General features: G+C 50.5%; 1 protein-coding gene across 3 annotated transcripts in view; it reads right to left on the bottom strand.

Annotated features, from left to right (window-relative positions):
- The window catches only part of LRSAM1 (leucine rich repeat and sterile alpha motif containing 1), a 3,131,994-nt gene that overhangs the window by 2,630,006 nt on the left and 480,206 nt on the right, over nucleotides 1–21,782 (bottom strand). For 2 of the 3 annotated variants that reach the window (XM_069609805.1, XM_069609807.1), the window contains exon 5: nucleotides 6,311–6,388. The exons of the other annotated variant lie outside the window; for it this stretch is intronic. In XM_069609805.1, coding sequence (XP_069465906.1) covers nucleotides 6,311–6,388 — 78 coding nt within the window. The remainder of the gene's footprint in view (nucleotides 1–6,310; nucleotides 6,389–21,782) is intronic. 3 annotated transcript variants of the gene reach the window in all.

The following is a 21,782-nucleotide window of genomic DNA, read 5'->3' as shown; positions in this document are numbered from 1 at the left end:
TCTTGTCTGATGAGGGGAAGATTCTCTCTGTCCTCGTATCCCAAACCAGTCCCAGGAATGTTAAGGACTGAGTGGGGAGTAACAGACTTCTTGAGGTTGATAGAGAACCCCCGATAGTATAGCATGTGCACGAGTGCTGATGTCGTGTGATGTACTGCCTCTGGAGACTGCTCGTATAAGCCAGTCATCGAGGTATGGACAAAGGTGGTGGCCTTCCACCCTGAGCAGAACTGCTACCAAGTTAATTAACCTCGTAAATACCATTGGGCTGAGTTGAGGCCAAAGGGGAGGACCTTGTACTGAAAATGAAAGCCCATGATCCTGAACCTCAGGAAGGAACGATGGGGCTCCCAAATGGGGACGGGCAGGTAAACATCCTTCAGATCCCGGGAGCACATTCAGTCTCCCCCACACGGAGTCCCCGCAATAAGAGCTGAAGTAAACATCTTGAACTTTTGAAGGGGTAGGTAAAGGTCGAGAACAACTCTCAGGCCAACCTGGTTCTCCTGAATGACGCATACTCGGAAATTGAAGCCTATGCCTCGTCGCGAAGCTGGAACCTCCACCACTGTGACTCTTGATGAGCAATCAGATTTCCACCCAAAGAGTTGCCGCCCCAATCTGCGGAAGCCCGTGGAGACTACAGAGAGGATCCATGGGTCCGTGAACCTGGACTGTCATGAACGGAAGTGAAGGGTAAGCCTGCCCACCACAGGAGACTCGTGGATCTGGATGACGTAGTCAAAATATTTTACCCTCTGAGGCTGGTGCCAGGGAGGGGGGCTGGAAAAACTTGTGAGAGGATGTGTGCTGCTTGCGCCTGTGCTGGCTAGGAGACCAGTCAGGCTGTCTGGCGAGTTGCTCCTGAAAGCCTCCTAAGCCATCAAAGGTACATGTGCTATCCGAGTGCTGGCGACTCTGGCTATAGGCCTTGGGTGCAGACTTTGTCAGGATTGACAAGGATTTAGCTGTCTGAGAGCTGCTATTCTTTTTGTCAAGTTCCTCGTCTGTGGTCGAATGGAACAAGTCCTCCCCTGCACCCCTCAAATGGTACGTCTAGAATGTGCTCCTGCACATCAGAGTTAAACTTGGTCGCCTTGAGCCAAGCTGTCCTCATATCAGTGGCAATACAGATCGCTCTATCTGCTGTGTCGATGTGAGCCAGCCACTGTAAACTCCATGATGTCTGGGCCACAATTTTGGCCTCGGCCAATCCAGCCCTGAAGCGCCCTGGACTCTGCGCAGGGGCCTCTGGGAGGAAGTCTGCAATCTCCTTCCACAGCTTCTGATTCACTGCTGCCAGCATAGCGTCAGCAGTGGCCTGATGCAGATGGGGTGTGGCATTAGCATATATCTTTTTGCCGTATGATTCCAACAGCTTTTCCTCCTTCCCAAGGAACACTGACATTGGAGCAGCTGACATTGGAGCAGCTGACGAAGACTGTGGCTTGGAGTAGAGGGAGGCAGCAGCTATAACTGAGGGTGCACCGACAGAATGAGGGAGTCCCCTTCAGCCTTCCTATACTTGGCATCCAGGCATTTATTGGTAGGCTGCGTTGAGTGCGGCTTCACCCACCCCTTCTTGGCCAGGGATTCTACATACTTTTGCAGGGAGATGCCAGTTGCTGTGGCAGGGCGAATGGTAAGCACTTCAACCAAAACCCCTGCCTCGGGTTTCTTGACTTGAGGCTGTGGAATCCCCAGGTATTCTGCTACACCCGCCAGCCTCTCGTGAAAAGCCTTAGCTGACGAGGGAGTATCCTGGTCTTCCTCCTCGTCCAGGTCGTCTGCTGTGTCCGGCAGGTGTGGAGCTGACGGAGGCATGCTGGGTGCGGGTAGCTATGGTGTGCTGACTGGCAGTGCCGGGCCTGCTGCAGAGGCTGGTGTGAGAAAGGGAACCAAAGGCTGAACCGGTACCAGGGTCTGCAACACCATCAGAGGCTGAGGTGGTGCCGGGGGTAGCATGTCCTTGATGAACCCCCTGAGGATGGTGCCCATTTGTGGTGTCTTCATGAGGGTAAGGAACTTTTCAAAAGAACGTATCCTCTCATACAGGGGAAGGGCCTGAAGGCGTGGGAGGTCTTGGCGGTCCTTGCCGCACCCCACTGGGAGCTGCGTACCTCCCCTGTCCAGGTGTGTTCGGGTAGGACATGGACCAGGTCATTGAAGTGGTCCAGTCCCACCCAGACGTGTGTTCCCATGCCTGCTCTCCAGAAGGAGGCGGCTTCGGGTGAACCACAATCTTGTCTGGCCTGGCAGGCAATTTTGTCATGCCCCGTGCCATGCGTCTGCTGTGTGGTGCTTGAAGAGCTGGGTCCAGTTTCCGCCTGTATGCCTAGAAGTGAAGGCTTGGCCCTTCCCTGCACCTCAGGTAGACACCTGGGAGGCGGGGTGCCCTTGACCATGATGCCGGTAGTGCTGCGTGTAGGCGCCCCTTCGGGTGTCATCCCGGTAGTAGAGCACAGTCCCTCATACATGTCCCTGGTACAAGAGCCTTGCTGCCCCTCAGTGGTGGGACCGGGAGAATCTTGCGACCCCTTGGCCTGTAGCTCTGGGAGTCTCGGTCTCCTTGCTGGTCTTAGGACTTAGAAGGCCCCTCCCTCTCAGGCGCTTCCCTGGGAAGGAGTCGCCCTTGCAGGGTGCGGAGGAGAACAGGGCACCTACCTTGGGCCTGGTCTTCCTCCTCACGCAAGTCTTGAGGTCCTCTGGAGGTGATCTCTCGAACAGCTCCCTCCACCTGGCCAAGCGATTATTGAGAGCTTGCCGGGTCAACGCATCGCACGCAGAACAGCCATGCCAGCTGTGGTTGGGGCCAAGGCACCGGAGGCAGAGTGCGTGGGGATCCGACATGGCGAAGGAACCCTCGCAGGCTGGGCTCCTGCTAAAGCCTGCCGTCGTCGACATTCTCCGGGGAGGAGTGTGGCACCAGAGGACTGAGTCTTCTCTGACAATCTAGGAGAAAACAGAGAGAGAGGAAAAATAGAACATTTTCAGGGAAGAGCACGTGGAATTACAAGGCCGGAGGCCTAACCCAGGAGCGCTGGTGTAGTGGTCCGTTCCAGTCGATGTGGAAAAGAGGACTGCGGAGTGGCGGTGGTGGGTGGAGTCAGGGGAGAGCATGCTCCCAGGGCCACGCCCCCGCGCACATCTAAATTTAAAGGGCAAGAACATTTTTTCTGGTGAAAAAGGTTCAGTCTCCCGTCCCTAGCGAGAGACGCCCATACATTATGGAGGAAAGGGGACGGATCGTAGCAGTAATGTATTTGATTAGCATTACTGATGGCTAGGCGAAGAATCTTGTTGTACTGCATGTAGACACATCTTTAATGAAGTGGTCTTCAAACTGTGGTGCTGGGAGATGTCCAGGGAGCACGAGGCTCAACCACTGCTATAATGGATGGAAGTTCCTCTGAATGATGAGACTCGGAGGTTGATGATACTAACAGCTTTATTGAACATAACTTCTGTTAACTTTACCCATAGAATCAATGTGAAATATGTAGGTCAACTAGTGGGTACTGTGATGAAACTGATGATGTCATCACTCCTTTTCCAGAGGTAAACTCTCCCTATGTGGACAGAGGACGGCAGCTGCTACTTGATCCTGGGGCTGGCTATATGAGGGAGGAACACATGGGGAGGGGGCCACCCTCAAGGTGATCATGGCATCATCAGGTGAAGACCCATACACCCCTTTCCCTAATATGGACGTCTGCCCCATTTCTCAAGCTTTTATGGCATATTATAAGAGTACCCGCCTACTACCAACAAAACCTACTAATAACCTGTTCCAGTATCATGTGAGAAGAAAACCAAGAACTGACCAACATTTTCATGCATATGAGAATACTGAGACGAGAAGGCTGAATGGAGCAATGAGGAGACACGAGGCCGAGAAGTACAGAATGTGCTCTAGTGGTTACGAGCGTATCATACGTGCCGGGACAATTAAAAGGCAGAAGAGAGCTACCTGGTGATGCGGTGTCCTCGCAGCATCAACCGAGGGACTACCAAACCGCTGAAGAGAAGTCTGTGAAGCCAGCCGGCTGCAGGAGATGGTTTGCCATGATGGGACCATAGCAGAAGAAGGCAGCAAGTCTGGTTGGCGACCACGGGAACTGAAGAGCAGGACCTATGCCGCCTATACCCAGAGAAGAGTACAGCAACCAGGCGTGAGCCGCCAAGGAAGTGGAACCCGGTGAGTCCTAAGGAGGGAGATTGAGACACAGGGGCACTTCGGCAATGCTACCAAAGAATGTTAAAGAACAGTGAAGTGAATGAAATAATACCAGATTCAATATTACTTAAAGAGAACTAATAGAGGTGAATGTAACAAAGATAAGTTTGCAAGTGTATAAAGTGAATCACATTAAAAACCCTGGCAGAAGAGTACACCAGGCAAACCCCAGTTCGCAAGTGTGTAAAGTGAACCGCATTAAAAGCCCTGGCAGGAAAGTACACCAGGCAGAGACAAGTTTGCAAGTGTGCAAAGAGAATCACATTAAAAGCCCTGGCAGGAAAGTATACCAAGCAAAGCCTGGTTTGCAAGTGTGTAAAGTGAACCACATTAAAAGCCTTGGCAGGAGAGTATACCAGGCCAAAGTCAAGTTTGCAAGTGTAGTCCGGGCAAAGGCACACAGCAGGCAAGAGTCAAGACTGCGAGCAAAGATACATTGAAGTAGAAAAGAAACTGGCAGTGGACTACACCAGGTGTCCTACGAAGTTGGGACTTGCATCTAAGTTGTGTTGAATACAAGGTGCTCTATTTTTGTATGTGGGCTAGATAACTCCAAGGAGGATCTGTGCCCTTAGGGGTCTTGAAGTCTCTTTAGGAGAAACCTGGGGAAGGGAGCCAATCCCCTTTGAACCAGACACATTACCCTTAGCACCTTACAGTTACTTTTAGAATGCAAGGGCAAAGAGGGATCTCCGACACAGGACAGTTTGCTTTTGACATCTTGACATTGGACAGACCCTTCGTTTTGATTGAGGTACGGAAAACACCTCCTACAGTAAGGCATTTTCCAACCCCTTTTTCTTTAAATAAAAGTTTATAACCACAACCATGAATCCTCTGTGTCCACGCCTCATTCTTTGCTCCTCACAGTACCTAAAGGTGTTGGGTTTATTTTGCCTTCCCAATCTTTTTTTAGGCCCAAAATAGATTGAATCCTATTGTAATTATAGGTGGCATTGTGTTTTCCTCCATACACTACAGTGGTGGAATGTTTAGATATGAAAATCAATAAAAACAAATCTTAAAAAGTATTTCCATCATCACTTGGCATCTCAGCATTAAGTGTATATGAAAATGTGAGGCAATTGTTTAGGAATCTTTGTTTTATACAATGCTACACATCTGAAAAGGCATGTTACAATAGGCTTCTTGGTGTATACATAATGAATACTGGCATCAAATACGTGTATTATCATTGCTCTTGCACTTGTTTTGTGTATTATGCTAACCCCTTCTATTTAAACCTTAAATAGGTCTTTAGCAAATAATAGATAAACCAATGGAATTAAACATATACATTCTTGCAACAAAGTTATTGTCAAAGAAGAGAGAAATAGCTGTCTGTTTAGCTCTCTGCAGGCATACAGTATTTCGAAAGTGTGCCAATGTACAAAGAAAAGAGAACTACGCACATACGGTACGTTCATCTCAGCCGCATATATTCAGCACAAAGGCCGTGCCACCTACAGCTTGCTATGAAGCTAACAAAGTCTCCATGCATTGAATTCCACTTTTAAAAATGTGTTATACAGTTCTTGCACTAAAGGAGAAAGAAAGGTTATGCAATACAGTTTCTTTTCTGGTGATCGTGTAGTAAAATTAAGCGTGGCAAGAAGAAATACAAAAAGAATGAAATAGCAAAGGTAGTCATACGAAAAGTTTAGTGTCACCTAACGGTAAGATGGGTCAGCACACTAACATGCCCGCTGTGTGGCTTTGCACATCACAGGCTTTCATACTAAATGGGTCGTAGGAATACTGTGTGTGAAAGTCTAACATTGAGGCCGGGAGGATAGCTCAGGAAGCAAGACAACACTGTATGAATTTCTGGCTCCACGCTAAGAAGCTGGGCTCCAGCATGAAGTGCAATATAAGAACCCAATTATTATTATTATTATTTTTTTTGTAAATCGATATACAAAGTTTGGATAACCCGTTGAAGACTTCAAAAAATATATATATTTGTATCATCATCACACACTGAAGAATGACGATGGGGACAGAGTGCTATGTTGGCTTAAAGGATGTGAACAGTGGTTAGTGAACATTTAGATGGAAAGACAGGTAGTTTACCTTTAACGTCCCAAGATCCAAAACCTGGCAGGATTTGGGCACCAGACAAGTTAGATAGTTTGTATGAACAATCAACACCTGTAGAGAAAAGAGGTTACAGTTTAAACTTATCATTAGGTTTAAAAAATCATAGTGCCATAATCAGTTTGATTCTCTGCGTTTATCAGATTATTTAAATTACTGAAGCAATGCTAATAAAGGAAAAGGGCTATAGCCGCTAAGCCCAAACAACATTTAAACAAATCATACATCATTTTACTTGATACATAAATCCAAACATCCTCTGGTCATGGGCTCCATTTTAGTAAATGAAAAGAGAAGAGATTTTAAAGAATTTAGACACCGATTATTTTCTAAATCTAGAAACTGAGTTGAGAAAGAAAATGAAGGTTACTCCACAAATAGTACAGTATAGCTACACAACAGTATCTGTTGATGCAGTAAGACAAGACAAGTTCATTTGAGGATCTTTTAGTTACAAATAAAAAAATGTGATAAATATGAAATTGGGGCGCAAAAAGCTTTAACAAGATTGAAAAATGAGAACTCTATTATCAAAGAGGCAGGCAAAGGTGAAATACACTTATTCAGAATATATCCAATTATACAGACTATGTCCTGAAACATTTCAACGATTTCAAGTGCTAGTGCTACAAAAGATTCCTAACAGTTCAACCAACAATGGCATTTATGAATTAGTTACCCTTAAGGCCAAATGGGAGCGGGATGTGGGAACGTTACAACCAGAGAACTGGATTGCTGCGATGATGTACCCTCGTGAGGTGGCCATTTCGTCCAGATTTAGGCTTGTCCAGTTTAAGATACTACATCGTACTTACTACCCGAGAGTGGCACTCTTGCGGTGGGGTAAGGTCTCAGATTCACGATGCTTGTGTTGTAGGCACGAGGAAGGTACCTTCTTTCACATTTTATGTGAGTGCGACCGCATACAACAGTATTGGCAAGCATGTTGTGATGAGTTAACAAGGGTCATGGGTAAAACGATACCAAGAGAGCCAAAACAGCTGTTGCTGGGGGTGGATGACGAAAGTGATATGTCGCGATACGAAAAGTTGTTTGTCGACTGCCATGGAAGTACTTAGGAGGAATATTGCACAGCTATGGGGATCTGAGGCGACACCCAGCTATGATCAATGGGTTACAGGTGTTGACATATGCGCCGCAATGGAGCACCGAGTGTATACCACAAGGGGTTGCCCTGATAAAGCACGCAAAATTTGGCAGAAATGGGAAGACTCCCACTGACTGGTTTACTGCCTAGTCAAATATCTACACCTCTGCAAAGCGTGCGAAACACGTAAATGTCATTGAAATATTATTTAACACTGCTAGTGATTTTGATTTTGTGACCCGTTTGTTGATGTTCGTGATGCGGGCGGGGTTTGCATAACATCTATTAGTAGATGTAAGGTTTATTTGTGCGTGAAAAACCGATAAAAAAAACACAATGGCATTTATGCATTTGCTCCCTAAAACTCAAAGTTGGTATAGATTTTCCTCCATAGAGAAGGTTATATATGGATAAAGACGCTTAAGGAGCAGATCTCTGACCATATCAACACCATGTTAAATCCAATAATGAGGTCAAAGGAGTCACACATCAGAGACGGTATGGATTATTTCAAAACAACTAATATTTTTTAATAGAAACACGCAATATGCTCGTGACCTCTGTTATTGAAACCCTATATGAATCTATTCAGCAAACGTTTGGGTAAAGAGGTGATCAGATTATTTTTAGAAAAACAGAATCAGCAAGTTTCTTAGCACACAAGGCAATGGTTTTAGAGATAATTTATATAACTTAACAAGAACATTTACAGCAAATTCATCAATGGTTGCTTAACGTCATGAATTAAAATATATTTCTGATAGGACGTTATCCACCTCTCTGCCTCACATAACCAGAGTGGATCTTGTGGCCCAGATCCCTGCACCCAAAGGTTTGTGGCTACCCTATTCAGCTTCAGTGGAGGGAACCAGTGGCATCTGCCCTCGCCCGTCCAATTGTTCTCCTCTATATTAGTAAGCTCTTTGTGAGCTAAATATTATGAGAGAAAGTTCAATTCTGACACACATTCTGCTGTTTGGCATGCAACAGATGTTTTGGATTGTTTTACCATGCACAATTTGTTTTTGTAGCCAGTACTGAGCCTTGGTTTCAATCCTATAATGGCCCATCTAGGTCATTAGCCCTATCAGAAGGTTATTCAATATTGACCGTCAGCCACACTGCGGGTTGTGGATCTAATTTTTAAGTCTTCTATTCAGATTTCAACGAGCGATTACACACCAATCAATGGCTGCGACACTCTTTATGTTAAGCTCCTTTATAAGAAATTGTGATATTCTACATATTTAATTAACATATCGTCAGCCAGGCATCAATATGAAATTCCTTACCAATTTCCTCATTCCTTACCAATTTGTCTATTCTCCCAATTTTTAAATATTCCAACGCTATTCTTTTTATGGATGACTACAATCTAGTGTCCAATGACCCTTACGCTAAACAAGCATATGATTGTGTTTCGCCCATCATTACAAAGGCAAGGCTTTTCCAAACATAACAGCATTAAACAACACATTTCAAAGGGTGTGCAGTAGACATACTACTCACTCGTAATTTTAATATTGAATGTGTTAAATGTATTCCAGTTGCACGGCTAAACGGAACTATTTTAGTTAGGGACTACTGAAAACTTGCAGAGTCTGTGCTGGCTCCTTTGCTTAAGCAGAAAATTGACACTCTGCCTCATTTAGCAGACATCATTTTTTGGGTCGAATTATATAGTCTACCTTAAGGAATGTGGTTGATTTGGTCACTCCTCTGGAAACTAAGGTCTTCAAAAGCCCAACCAGCCTTGGCATTTGAAGGCCTTGAACAAAATAATATTCATTCGATGTTTATGAAGGAGTAAATTGAAACAAAATTTAATTGAGGCCAAACAAATTCTATCTAGCAGTTCGTGCCTCTGCCAATAGTTCAACACAAGAAGTTAATTTTCTCAACCTGGTATCACTCTTAACCTATTTTTTTTTAACTCTTTTTATTGAATTTACAACACATGAAACCAAAACTCCAACAAACTCCCAATCCCCCCACCCTCCCACCCCTCCTCGGACACTCCTGCTCATTCTTGCTCAGTCTCTGGCCCATTACTTTCATGGGCCGGTCACCAAAGTTTATTGTAGGTTCAACAGTCTTAAGTCATCTTTGAGAAATGCCAACGTTTCTCCCCAGTCTTTTGCAAAGTTGTGGATATTGTTGTTCATAGCATACGTTGCCCATTCAAGTGCTATAATTTCCCATATCTTTCGCAGCCAATCCTGCACGAAGGGTATCTCTGTGTTTTCCACCTTTGCGCTATTACTGTCATAGCTGTCAGCGTTCGAATCACCCTCGCCTTCTCTCGAGCTCTAGATTCCCCCCCCCCCCTGCAGAGCCCTCCCTGATTCCCAGTAATATCTGTTCCGGCGGTTGATTTTCCCCTGGCCCGAAGGATTGGTCCTGTGCCCTCCGTACCTCTTGCCAGAAGGAATCGATTTTCGGGCACCCCCACCAGATATGCTCTGCTGTGCCTACTATCACGCACCCCCTCCAGCACTCTCCTGTGGTTCCTGGATATATCCTGTGGAGACGGGCTGGAGTATAGTTCCAGCCTAGTAGGATCTTATACCATGTTTCTTGCAACTGGGAAGCCCTTCCAATTAGTCCTTTGGTCCCATCGTTTGTCAGGAGGAATTTTTCAAATTGCGTTGTGTCCACATTTGCTGCTTCCTTATTCCTGGGATTCAATACCCAATGCCTTAACTGCGCATATCGGAGCCTTTCCCCCTCCTTCACCATGAATTCCCTTTTACAGTCCACAAAGGAAAGTATTTCCCACCCTCGGAACATGTCTCCCAGCTTCCTGCATCCCCCACCTTGCCATTGCTTAAATGCCCCCTTCTCCACCCCTGGTGTAAAGTCTCTGTTATTGAAGATGGGTGTGAAAGGGGACATGAAGGTTGTTATCCCCTTGGTTCCCACCAACTTTTCCCAATTGTCCGCAACTAATTTGGTTATGGTACTCTCATATAGGTGCTTTGGCCTGCAATGTTTCAGTAGTCACAAGACATCCGCTATCTTATGATGCGTTTGCACCCTATCCATTTTAACCCACTGCTTAACTTGCGTTTTCTCCCCTTCCTGAAGCCATTCTCAAATTACCCGCAATTGAGCAGCCTCATAGTACTGTTGAAAGTTCAGTAACGCTAGCCCCCACCTCCCGTTTGGGTGCCATCATCAGGTTCCTACTGACTCTCACTTTTTTCCCCTCCCATATAAATTAATTGGTCTGAGCCTTTAACTCCCTAAAGAAGCTTGCTAGTATCTCCTGGGGTATCGCCTGGAATAGATACAACTGTCGGAGTGTGACCATTTTGACAGCGGCCAATCGGCCTAGCCACGATACCCGGAGATTTCTCCACCTGTGAAAGTCCCGTTTAATGTCCTTCAACAATGAGGGATAGTTGGCGGCATACCAGCCCGCGAGGGTTGCCGTGATTCTCACTCCCCCTCTCCCCCCTCCAAGTATTTAATTCCCCCTGGGATCCACACAAAGGGGGTACTTGCCCTCAGAACGTCCCGTTCCCCTGCCTTAAGAGTTAAGTTCAATATTTCTGACTTACCGGTATTTACCCTCAGGCCTGAGACTACCCCGAATTCCACCAGCAGGGTGCTACTCACTCGGGTGGACTCTAATGGTGTCTCCAGGGTGAGCAGCATGTCGTCAGCGAACACTGCTACCTTTTGCTGTTCCCCCCTCAAACGGGATGCCCCGTATTCTTTCCGTCTCCCTTATGGCTTGTAGGAGGGGCTCCTGATAAAGTGCGTAAAGCATTGGGGACAGTGGGCACCTTGGTTTCATCCCTCTGCTCAGCTTAAAGGGCCTTGACAGCGAGCCATTCGCCGCCACTCTCGCTGATGGTGTCTGATAATTCTCCTGGACCATTGTCAGGTACTCCCCTCCTAAACCCGTCTGCTGCATCACCTGGAATAGGAAAGACCACTCCACGCGATCTAACGCCTTTTCTGCGTCCAAGGCCAGTAGGATCGCAGGAGTATCTGTCCTATGTACCTTTTCCACCAGGTGTGCTACCCTCCTGATGTTATCCGTCGTTTGCCTGCCACGAATAAAGCCCGTCTGATCCGGGTGGATCAAGTCCGGAAGGCATGTCTTCAACCTGTTTGCCAAGATCTTTGTGAATATCTTGGCGTCTACATTTATCAATGCAATGGGCCGGTAGGATGTCCTCTGCTCTGGGTCCTTATTAGGTTTGAGGATAAGGGTTAGTTTGGCTTCCTCCATGGATGGAGCTATCTTACCTGTTGACCTGAATGTGTTAAAGAGGAATGTGAGGTGTGGGATAAGAGCGGTCGCAAATGTTTTATTAAAAGCTGCAGTATAGCCATCTGGGCCCGGGGCCTTGTTTGGCAGCAGATTTCCAACTACTCTTCTCACCTCATCCTCTGAGATCCCTCTGGTTAAGGGCCTCCTGTACCTCCCTCCCAATTTATGCAACTTTACCCTTTCCAGGAACTCCGCCTGTAAATGGGACTTGGGATTTTGTGATGTGTAAAAGGGATTCATAAAATTCCGCTAACGCTTCTTGTATGTCGCCTGATCGTGTAACCCGCTCTACTGTTGCCGTTTTTAGGGCTGTGATCGCATTCTTCGTGCTCGCCCCCCTCAATAGGCGTGCTAACAGTGTGTCTGCCTCGTTTGCTTTGGCGTAGTACTTTTGACGGACGGAGAGCAGTGCCCCCTCAGCTTTTTTAGTCTGGAGGACTTCTAATTGCCCCATTACCCTCCTATATTCCCTCATTGAGGATCTGGTCGGGGTTGATCCAGCCTTTTGTCTTGCCGTCTCTACTTCCGCCTCGAGTTGCTCCTCCATTGCCTTCATTTGCCTCACTCTCTGCGCGCTATTAATTCCCCCCTGACCTGGCCTTAAAGGCGTCCCACCTTGTGCCCTCCCTCGTGTACCCTCTCTTGTTGTCTGAAAAATTGCTTAATTTACCCTTCCATTTCCTCTCTAATTACTGGATCTCTAAGTAGGGACTTCGGATATCTCCAACTCCACACCCCTCTGTCTTTGAGCCCTAGGTCCATGTGGATGGCTACTGTCTTATGATCTGCTATTCCAATAGGGCCCATCTGTGCTTCCCGAATCTGACCTACCAAGCCAGCTGAAAGACAGATGTAGTCAATTCTTGACTGAGACCCATGAACACCTGATAGAAAAGTATAGCCCTCTTCATCCCCCTTCAGATGCCACCAGGCATCACATAGCCCCGCCCTCCCAATCCGGTCTTAGATCCGCACACATCATTGCTCCCCCCTCCCCTACCAGGGCCCCCAGACCTGTCCCGCTCCCTGTCCCAGGTTATATTAAGATCCCTCATCAGGATGATGTGACCCCATGCTTTCTCTTCCAATACTGCCAGGATATGCCTCAGGAACCGCTCCTGGCCGGAGTTTGGTGCATACACCACTGCCATGGTGTAAGGGAGGTCCAGATACGTCCCCCTGACTATTAAGTACCTGCCCTCCTTGTCCCATAAAGTCTCGGTAGCTCTAAAGTCAAACGTGTTTTTAATAGCTAAGGCCACTCCCCCAGTTTTGTTCTGTCCGGAAGCCTGTCAAATTAGGTCGAATCCCCTTAGTCTCAACCGCCCCTGGTCCTTATGTAAGAGATGCGTTTCCTGCAGCCCCAGGACATCCGGACCCTCTTTCCTCGTGAACTGCTCAAGTTTCTTCCTTTAAAGGGGGGAATTAAGCCCCCTTACGTTATGCATTAGCCACTTGAGAGGAAATAGGACCGCTATTGATCCTTACATGGAGGTGACCCCCACTCCCTCTGTACTTTCTGAAGTGTCCCCCCCTCCCTCACTATCCCAACTCCCTACCCCAATTCCCCCCTCTTGTCCCCCTGGAAGATCTCGCTCTTCCCGCCCCCTCTCCTCTCCTTCCTAGGGCATCCCCGCCCTTCCCGATTCATGATGTTTGCTCCTCCCTCCTCCCCCTCCTACCCTTTTTCCCCCCTTTTAGAGGCCCACCACCCCCATCTCGCCAGTTTGGTTAGGGCTCTTGTATCCCCATTCCTGTTTCCCCGTTTCTCTCTTTCGGAGGTGGCCTACACCCCTTCGGGCCCCTCCTCCTCTTCTCCCCCACCGTTGACTACTCCCATGATCTTGACCTAGGTCTGTGATCCCTTGTTTGAAGACCGTTCCGTGTGGAGGTCTCCTCGAGATCTATTTGCATTATATCCGCTCCTTCTTGAACCTAAGTGATGCGTTTCTGAGTTCCTTCCTACTCGAACACCAAGCCGAATGGGAATGTCCAATTATATCGAATGCCTCTCCCGTTGAGAACCTTCAGTATCGGGCCCATCTGTTTCCTTTTTACCAGTGTACTGCTCGCTAGGTCCTGAAAGAGCGCTACCTGTTGGCCCTTGTACATGATCGGTTCCTGTCTTCTTGCCGCCCGGAGGACAGCCTCCTTCTGAGCGTATCTGGTGAAGGCAGCTAGCACATCCCTTGGTCTTGCTGCCGGGCCTTTGGTTACTCTCCCTACCCTGTGTACGCGGTCAAGTTCAATCTTATTGGGGGGCGTGGCTAACCGCCATGTAGGAAGGACGTGTTCGGCGCAGCTCCGCTCGATACGATTATGGATCCGCCACCAACTACCGCTTAAACTTGACTGCAGCCACTTGAAAACAGAATATAGGTCGTGTGAAGGAGTGTTCCGCCTGTTGACGAAGTTTGGGAGCCTCACGACCCTCTGAGGGCCCGCACCATCAAAAAGAAACGGAACGTCGTACGAGGACAGAAAATGGCGGCCATGACGATGCCCAGCCTGACGCTGTAGCGGAGCCCTGTGACCGACCGGGAGGAACCCGCAAGGGGCCAGCCTTTATGGAACTCGATCTGAAGTGGCAGAGATTGCCTAAGCTGAGACCTGTGCTCCTGTGTCCCGAAGAAGAGCAGCGAGGAGACGGAGGGGGGAGCGCCTGATGCGGCCTTAACTACACCCTCACCGGGCCCTGCTGAGCGGCCCACTGGCGCAGCCCGGCGGGCGGCCGACGCACAACCCCCCCCACGAAGCATCCCCAGCACGGCGCCATCGGACACAGACTGTGTAGTGCCTGCCGAGGCCTGACGGACCACGAAGATAGGACATGACCACTAAGGGCGCCCGAAGCAGACACCGCCAAACTACCATGGAGTCCTTCGCGGCCGCTGGAGCGATCGGACCCGCGGAGGCTTCTGCCCCTGTGGAGGTGCCGGGCGCCGCGAGACCCGAGCCAGCTAACTCCCAACTGCTAGAGGCCATCAAGACACTCCAGAAAACTATGGAGGACAAGATTGATGCGGTTGCGATCGACCTGAATTTACTGAGGCAGGATGTGCGCTCTATCACCGGCAGAACGGACGCTCTCGAGATCCAAGTCCGAGACAATACCGATGCCAAAACTCAACTTTTAAAGGATGTAGACATTTTGGCGCAGAAAGTGAAGAACCTAGAGGACAGGGCTGAGGAGGCCGAAGGAAGGGCCCGCAGAAACAATATCAGAATTATCGGCCTGCCCGAGGGCATCGAGGGCAACGACCCTACCAACTACGTCGAGAACCTGCTCATACAGGAAATTGGGGCCGGGAAACTGTCGCAGGGCTTCACTATTGAAAGAGCCCATCGCTCCTTAGCCAGGAGGCCCCCACCGGGGACCCCACCAAGACCCATAATAGCCAAAGTCCTCAACTATAGGGACAGGGAATCCATTTTGGCCTTCACCAGGATGGGCGGATCCATACAGAGGGACGCCGCAAAGATAGCAATCTACCCTGACTACACCCTGCAGGTTCAAAGGAGCAGGGCCCAGTTCCACCACACCAAGGCGAGACTCAAGGAAGCAGGCCTGCGCTATCTACTCCTCTACCCGGCTAGACTCAAGGTCCTGCGCAACAACAAGGCCCACTTGTTTGATAACCCAGCAGAGGCCTGCGAATGGATGGACAGAGAACAGATCCCGGACATCGAACGGAAGCAGCGCGGGCCCTAGCCGCCCGCAACATAGGAACTTCTCCACTCATTGACTGCAGTCGCCGATTGTACATTCATATGACAATAGTCGTGGCGACACTGATGGAACCGGAGCCGCGCCGGTCGTGGCGCACCTCCTGACAACACCTTCGGAGGCAGCCCCCTTCCTAACCCCAGGATACTTTGGGTGAGTTCACCCGCCCGTAGGGCACCGGAAGACCCTGGTCTGATGGGGCAGAAACGGGGATGTCAGAGCAAGGGCAACCTCGCTAGACGTGTTATGTTTGAAGTTGTGTTTTTTGTTAAGTTAGACGTTGTTGTTTGTGGGGGTTCGAACCCCAAGTTGGGATTGCAGTTTGAATTGGACACAAACCGGACCGGGACCAAGCGCAGCAGAATTGCAACCAGGACGACCAGGTTCGTCAAACCCCTCAACCTCACGCTTCCCACAGCCGCACGACCACACACAGACCATGGCTGAGAGGATCAGAGTCATGTCCTGGAACGTCAGGGGGCTAAACAGCTATATCAAACAGCGACGCATCCACGCCTACATGAAACGCCACAGGGTCGGAATCGCCCTCCTTCAGGAGACCCACTTATGTGGCCCTAAGCTTGCAGCGTTGGCCAAGGTCTGGCGGGGCACCCTAGTGGGCTCCCCCTACTCCACCTACGCCAGAGGCGTCTTGATATGGATCGCCCCCTCTGTCCCAGTCAAGCTGACCCACACCAAAACGGACAATGAAGGTAGGATGGCCCTGGTTCAGGGCACCATAGAGGGGAGGGACGTCCGCCTGATTTGCACCTATGCCCCGAATCATGATGCCACTGTTTTCTTTCGCTCGCTGTACGCTCGGCTGACCCCGAGTGATGAATGCATAACGATATGGGGAGGTGACAATAACTGTACCCTGAACCCTTGCATAGACAGGTCGGATGGTAAACACGGGGACCCCTCCCCACCCGCCAAGATATTGAACGCCCTCACGCAGCAATATGCCCTGAAAGACCTGTGGAGAGTGCAAAACCCCGAAACCAGAGGCTACTCCTTTTACTCCCCCCCACATAAGGTCCATACCAGGATAGACTGCCTGTTCATTAGCGAAGAGCATGTGGCGGGATTTGAGGACACGCAGTACCTAGCCAGGGTACTTTCAGACCATTCCCCTTTGATGACCTCGTGGGTGACCACGACGCCCAGGCCCCCCATCCCCACGTGGAAATTGAGAAGCGAAGCGCTGTTGGACAAAGCCTTCAGCGAACAAATCAGGGAGGGTTCCACACATTACTGGCAGACCAACATTGATAGCGTCAGATACTTAGGCACAGCCTGGGAAGCCTACAAGGTGGTAACTAGGGGGGAAATGATAGCCGCGGCTGGAGGGGCCCTAAAATCCGTCACGTCCCTGCTAGCGCACGCTGAGACTGAACTCCAAGATCTCGAAGCCACCCCGTCCCCTGATCCCGCCCACTTGCAAAAGATGATTGATCTTAAACAAACATGCCTAACACACTGGGAGACGCTGGGGAAGTTGAGCTATACTAAATTCACGGAGAGGAATCATGCCCTGGGCGATAAACCCGGGAAGCTTCTTGCATGGCTTTATAAACGAGAAACCCCCAGATACCCCATTTGCTCCATTCGTAATACAGACGGCCTGACCCTCCACACGCAAGTGGGTATCAATGCAGCGTTCAAACAATATTACCAAACCCTTTACTCCGATCCAGCCCCGCCCCCTGACCACGCGATCGAGGACGCCCTAGACGCCATCTGGCTCCCATGCCTGGAGGACCACTTGGCAGATCCCCTCGGAGCCCCCGTCACCCCCGACGAGGTCACAGCCACCATTAGGTCATTGCCCTCGGGTAAAACGCCGGGACCGGACGGTCTCCCGAGCGAATTTTATAAGGCCTATGAGGATATACTGGCCCCCCTGTTGTCCAAAGTATATAACGAGGCGTATGACATAGGCCACCTCCCCGACACCATGATTGAAGCCACCATCATCCCCCTACTTAAGCCCGACAAGGACAGCTCTGACTGCGGCTCATACCGCCCACTATCCATGTTGAATGTAGACAACAAAATCCTCACCGCATTACTGGCCAGAAGGCTTCGTGCAGCCGTCCCATACCTCATACACCAGGATCAGACGGGCTACATGCAGGGTCGCTCTATGTCCGAGAACCTGCGAAGGCTGCACCACGTGATACACAGCACAAACGGCATGCCCGGTAAATATGCAGTTGTGTCCCTCGACGCCTCTAAAGCCTTTGATTCGGTCCGATGGACATGGCTTTATGCCACCTTAGCAAAGATGGGGATCGGAACGGCTTTTTTGAACTGGGTAAAACTCATTTACACCAACCCCACCGCCAGAGTGCGTACCAACAACACTTTTTCTGAAAAATGGAGCCTGGCCAGGGGCACTCGACAAGGGTGCCCCCTATCCCCTCTACTTTACATCTTAGCGATTGAACCAGTGGCAGCATACCTTAGGCAGGAATACGGTGACGGGGGAATAACGATAAATGGTGTGAACCACCTTGTCTCCATGTATGCGGATGACATGCTCCTCTACCTGAGGGATCCCGAACACCTTCTCCCCTACATCCTGGAAACCCTAGACGGGTTCCACAGATGTACAGGGGTCCAGATTAACCACAGCAAGTCTTGCTTATTCCCCCTGGCTGCACTTAGTGGAACCAAGGAAGAACACCTCCCCCCTTTGGCCCTTAAATGGGAACCCACTACGTTCAAATATCTGGGCGTCGTGATCCACCGGGACCCTGAGACCGAACATGTTCTGAACACGGGCAGGGCTAAGGAGGGACTGGCTAAATCAATCGACCTATGGTGCAAACTGCCCCTTTCGATGGCTGGTAGGGCGGGACTCCTTAAAATGGTAGCACTCCCCCGTCTCCTACACTTCTTCACCAACGTCCCCTACAACATCCCCCAGCGTTTTTTCAAAGACCTGGCCATGCTATGTAGGAAACTCTTATGGCGGGAGGGGAGGCACAGAGTTGCCCTAGACATTACTCAAAGACCGTACGAGAGGGGAGGCCTGAACACACCTAACTTTGAGCTCTACTACATAGCGGCCCAGCTTAAGCACGTGATCCAGTGGATGGCTGATGATGCCATGACGGACACACGCCTATTGCAGCCCCCAGACGCACCATGGCTGCTCAGGGACCTCCTCTGGATCGGACCAATGCCCAAAACGCTGGACGCGCACCTCATCCGCCTAGGCACTCAAATTTGGAGTCGGGCCTGCAAGTTGGTCAAGCTGTCCGACCCTTACTCCCCACAGATCCCTATAGCCGCCATCATGTTCACTAGGCCGGAAGACCGGAGGGCGATCCGGAATATATGGGAGCCCTCTGGCGTCGCCACTCTGGGCGATCTGGTGGATGACCAGGGCATCCACACATTTCCCGAGCTGCACGAATTGACTGGGGTCCCACTGGGTCAGTTCCTTCTATACGGGGCGGTGCTGGACAGACTTAGGAGGCGATGGCCGGATGCAGAATCCCAATGCGCCGGACACGAGGCCATAGAGAACCTGATAGGTGTGGCAGAAGGGGGACACGAAACCTCTAGGCTTTATGAGATCCTAATTGACAACACCACACATAGCGAACTCACATGCAAGAGCAAATGGGAGGCCGAGCTGAACACACTATTTGGCGACACGGAGTGGGAAACAATAACACACTATCACAAAAAGGTCTCTAGGAATGCCCGATTTCAACTTATCCAATTTTACATCATCCATAGGGCCTACCTTACCCCAGCTGTCATCTCGAGATTCAATGGCGCTGGTGTGGTGCGGTGCCCCAAGTGCCAAGAACCTGCGGCCTCCCTGACCCACATGTTTTGGGCCTGCCCGAACATACGAACCTTCTGGTCGCAAATTCAGACCAAGGTAGCAGAGGAGGACATAACGCTAGACGTGCAATCCCCCAAGGCATGTCTATTGGGCTCGTACCCACGAGGGAAAAAAAACAAATCTCTCAACAGGCTCAAAGATTTGATGTACATCCTCGCTAAAAGGCGCATCGCAATGGCCTGGAAGTGTCCCAGAGCCCCTAAACTTGTAACATGGTGGGAGGACCTTCGCAGATGGACTGTGGCTGAAACCGGGGCCTGGGAGCTGGCGCAAAGACAGCAAAAAATAAATGACTCGGAGGACCTCCTGCAGTGGATTGCCCTCACGACGGCCCTGTTCAGTCCTAAGGAAGCCAGCACCTCAGGTGAGGACCCGGACAGCCCGGGCTCACCCTAATGCCAGCAGCAGACTGCGTAACCCCGGTCCGGGTTCACTTGGGGAGGGAGGGAATGGGAATTATTGCGGATATTTAATTGATTGTCGTGTTGATGATACTGGTTGTATGTTTCTTGAAAAAAACAATAAAAATATATTTAAAAAAAAAAAAGTTCAATCTTATTGGGGGACTCTTCTTCCAGGATCCCAGCAAAGATGGCATGTATTTCCGCTTTCAGTTCCTTGTCCATTACCGTTTCTGGTATCATTTTCACTCTAATGTTGATCCTGAGGGGTCTGTTTTCCATATCCTCCATCTGGATTTCCAGGTTCTGAGTGGTTACATCTAGTCTCTCTATGGCCTCACTATTGGCTGCCGTCTCCTTATCCACTTCTTGTAGGCCCTTCTCTAGAAGATCAGTCCTTTCCCCCAATTGACGTATGTCCTGTCTAATCTCCCCCAGAGCCTCGTTCAGATCCGTCCGGCTAAAAGCTGGAATTGGTCCTGGAACGTTTTGGCTAAGTTGGCCTGCAGAGCATGCACTTCCCCCAAGAAATCCTGTTTCAACATCGGGGCCGCTCCCTCCACGCCTTCCTACGTTGTACGATCCATCGTCCCTTCTTGGCTGTTCTTGGCTCCTTCCCTTGTATCCTGTGTGGGCCACAGGGAGTGCAGGGTGCCCGGTGTGTCGCTTGGAATCTGGGGCCCCCTTGTGCCCTTTACTTTGGATTTCGTAGTCATGTCTTTCTCACGTCTCAGGTGAGTCCTTACTCGGGTCCCCTGGGCCCCAGTTGATGGTTATTACACTCCTTTCCATTACGATGGGTTCGCCCCTGGCCCCGGCCTCCGTTTGTCTCATGCAGGTCGGATATCCTCTCTTTACTTCTCGACTTGTCCGGGTCTGGTCTCCCGGGTAGCTTCCCCTGATCAGTTGGCAGGTCCTGACCCAGACTTGCCTCCACTCAATGTTCTTGCCCAGTTCTGAGTATTCGTCGGATTGGTGTTTGGCAGGCGAGTATCTCCAGCCCCTGGGGGCCCTGACCCGTCTGCCCCTGTTGCACTTTTCAGGAGGGCTCCTTTCTCCTCCCCTGTAGCCCCAGTGACTTCCCTCTGGCGAGCTGCAGGGGGCCGCTTATTCGGGGCTTCTTGGGTCCTTACCCCCCCGCCCCCTCTGCGAGCTGTATCTCTATGTGCCCGCTTGTGTGGGGGTCCCCCTGCACACGGGTAGTATCCAAATGCCCCTGCACACTCAGCCTTCTCCTGCCACTGCGTGTGGGCTTCCGACTGGGCTGCCGTTCTGCTCCCCCTCCGGTCTGCTGGTACCTCCCCCCCGGGGGCCTCCTCTTATCCACAGGCGCTCTGGTACCGGTTTGGAGGGCCTCCGCCCTTCCTCCTCTCCAGTGGTGATCCTCTGGTCCCCACGATGGGGTGGCAGGCCGCTGCTCCGCCTGCTTCGCCGCCCGTGGTGCGCAGCCCACCTCATTTCTCCCTGGTTGCCTTCTGCTTTCCAGCGCTGGTGGGGTCCTTTTCCACAGTCTCTGGAGCTGGCCCGCTATAAGTCTTGAAGGGCCGCTCCGGGGATCACTGCCCTTGCCGGGTAGGCACATTCAACCCCCGGCTCCACTCACCTGCTTGGTGGCGTGGCTCCTCCTCTTCTACTTCCTCCCGCTCCCTCGCCGTTCCTCCGCTACTACTCCAGCCCTGCTGCTGATGCGAGGTTCCCCCGACGAGATGCTGGCAGGGTGACGGGAGAGCTGCTGCATTCTTGGGGCCGGTGAATAAGGCAGGCTCCCCCACGTGGATTTGTGTCAACTCCTGGCCAGGTCTCCCTGGGCCTCCAAGCTCCCGTCTGTGGGTCTCCTCAAACTCCTGCTCGGCTCCTGGGGGCCTTGCCACTCCCCTGCCTCCACCACGGCCGGCGGTTACAGTCTCCGCCACCCTCTGGGTGCAGGATTCGGGCCGCACGCTTTCTGGCCGCTCCTCCCCACATAGCCGGGACCCGCTGCGTGGTTTCTCCCTGCCACGGGGTTCTGCTAGTGGCTCAATGCATTCTGGGAGTGCTCAGAGCCATGTTGGATATTTACTTC

The sequence above is a fragment of the Ambystoma mexicanum genome, chromosome 8 (genome assembly GCF_040938575.1).
Source record: "Ambystoma mexicanum isolate Mex_15411 chromosome 8, UKY_AmexF1_1, whole genome shotgun sequence".
In the NCBI taxonomy this organism is placed as follows: domain Eukaryota; kingdom Metazoa; phylum Chordata; class Amphibia; order Caudata; family Ambystomatidae; genus Ambystoma; species Ambystoma mexicanum.
Note: the sequence above shows the minus strand (reverse complement) of the source record. Positions and strands in the feature narration are given on the sequence as shown.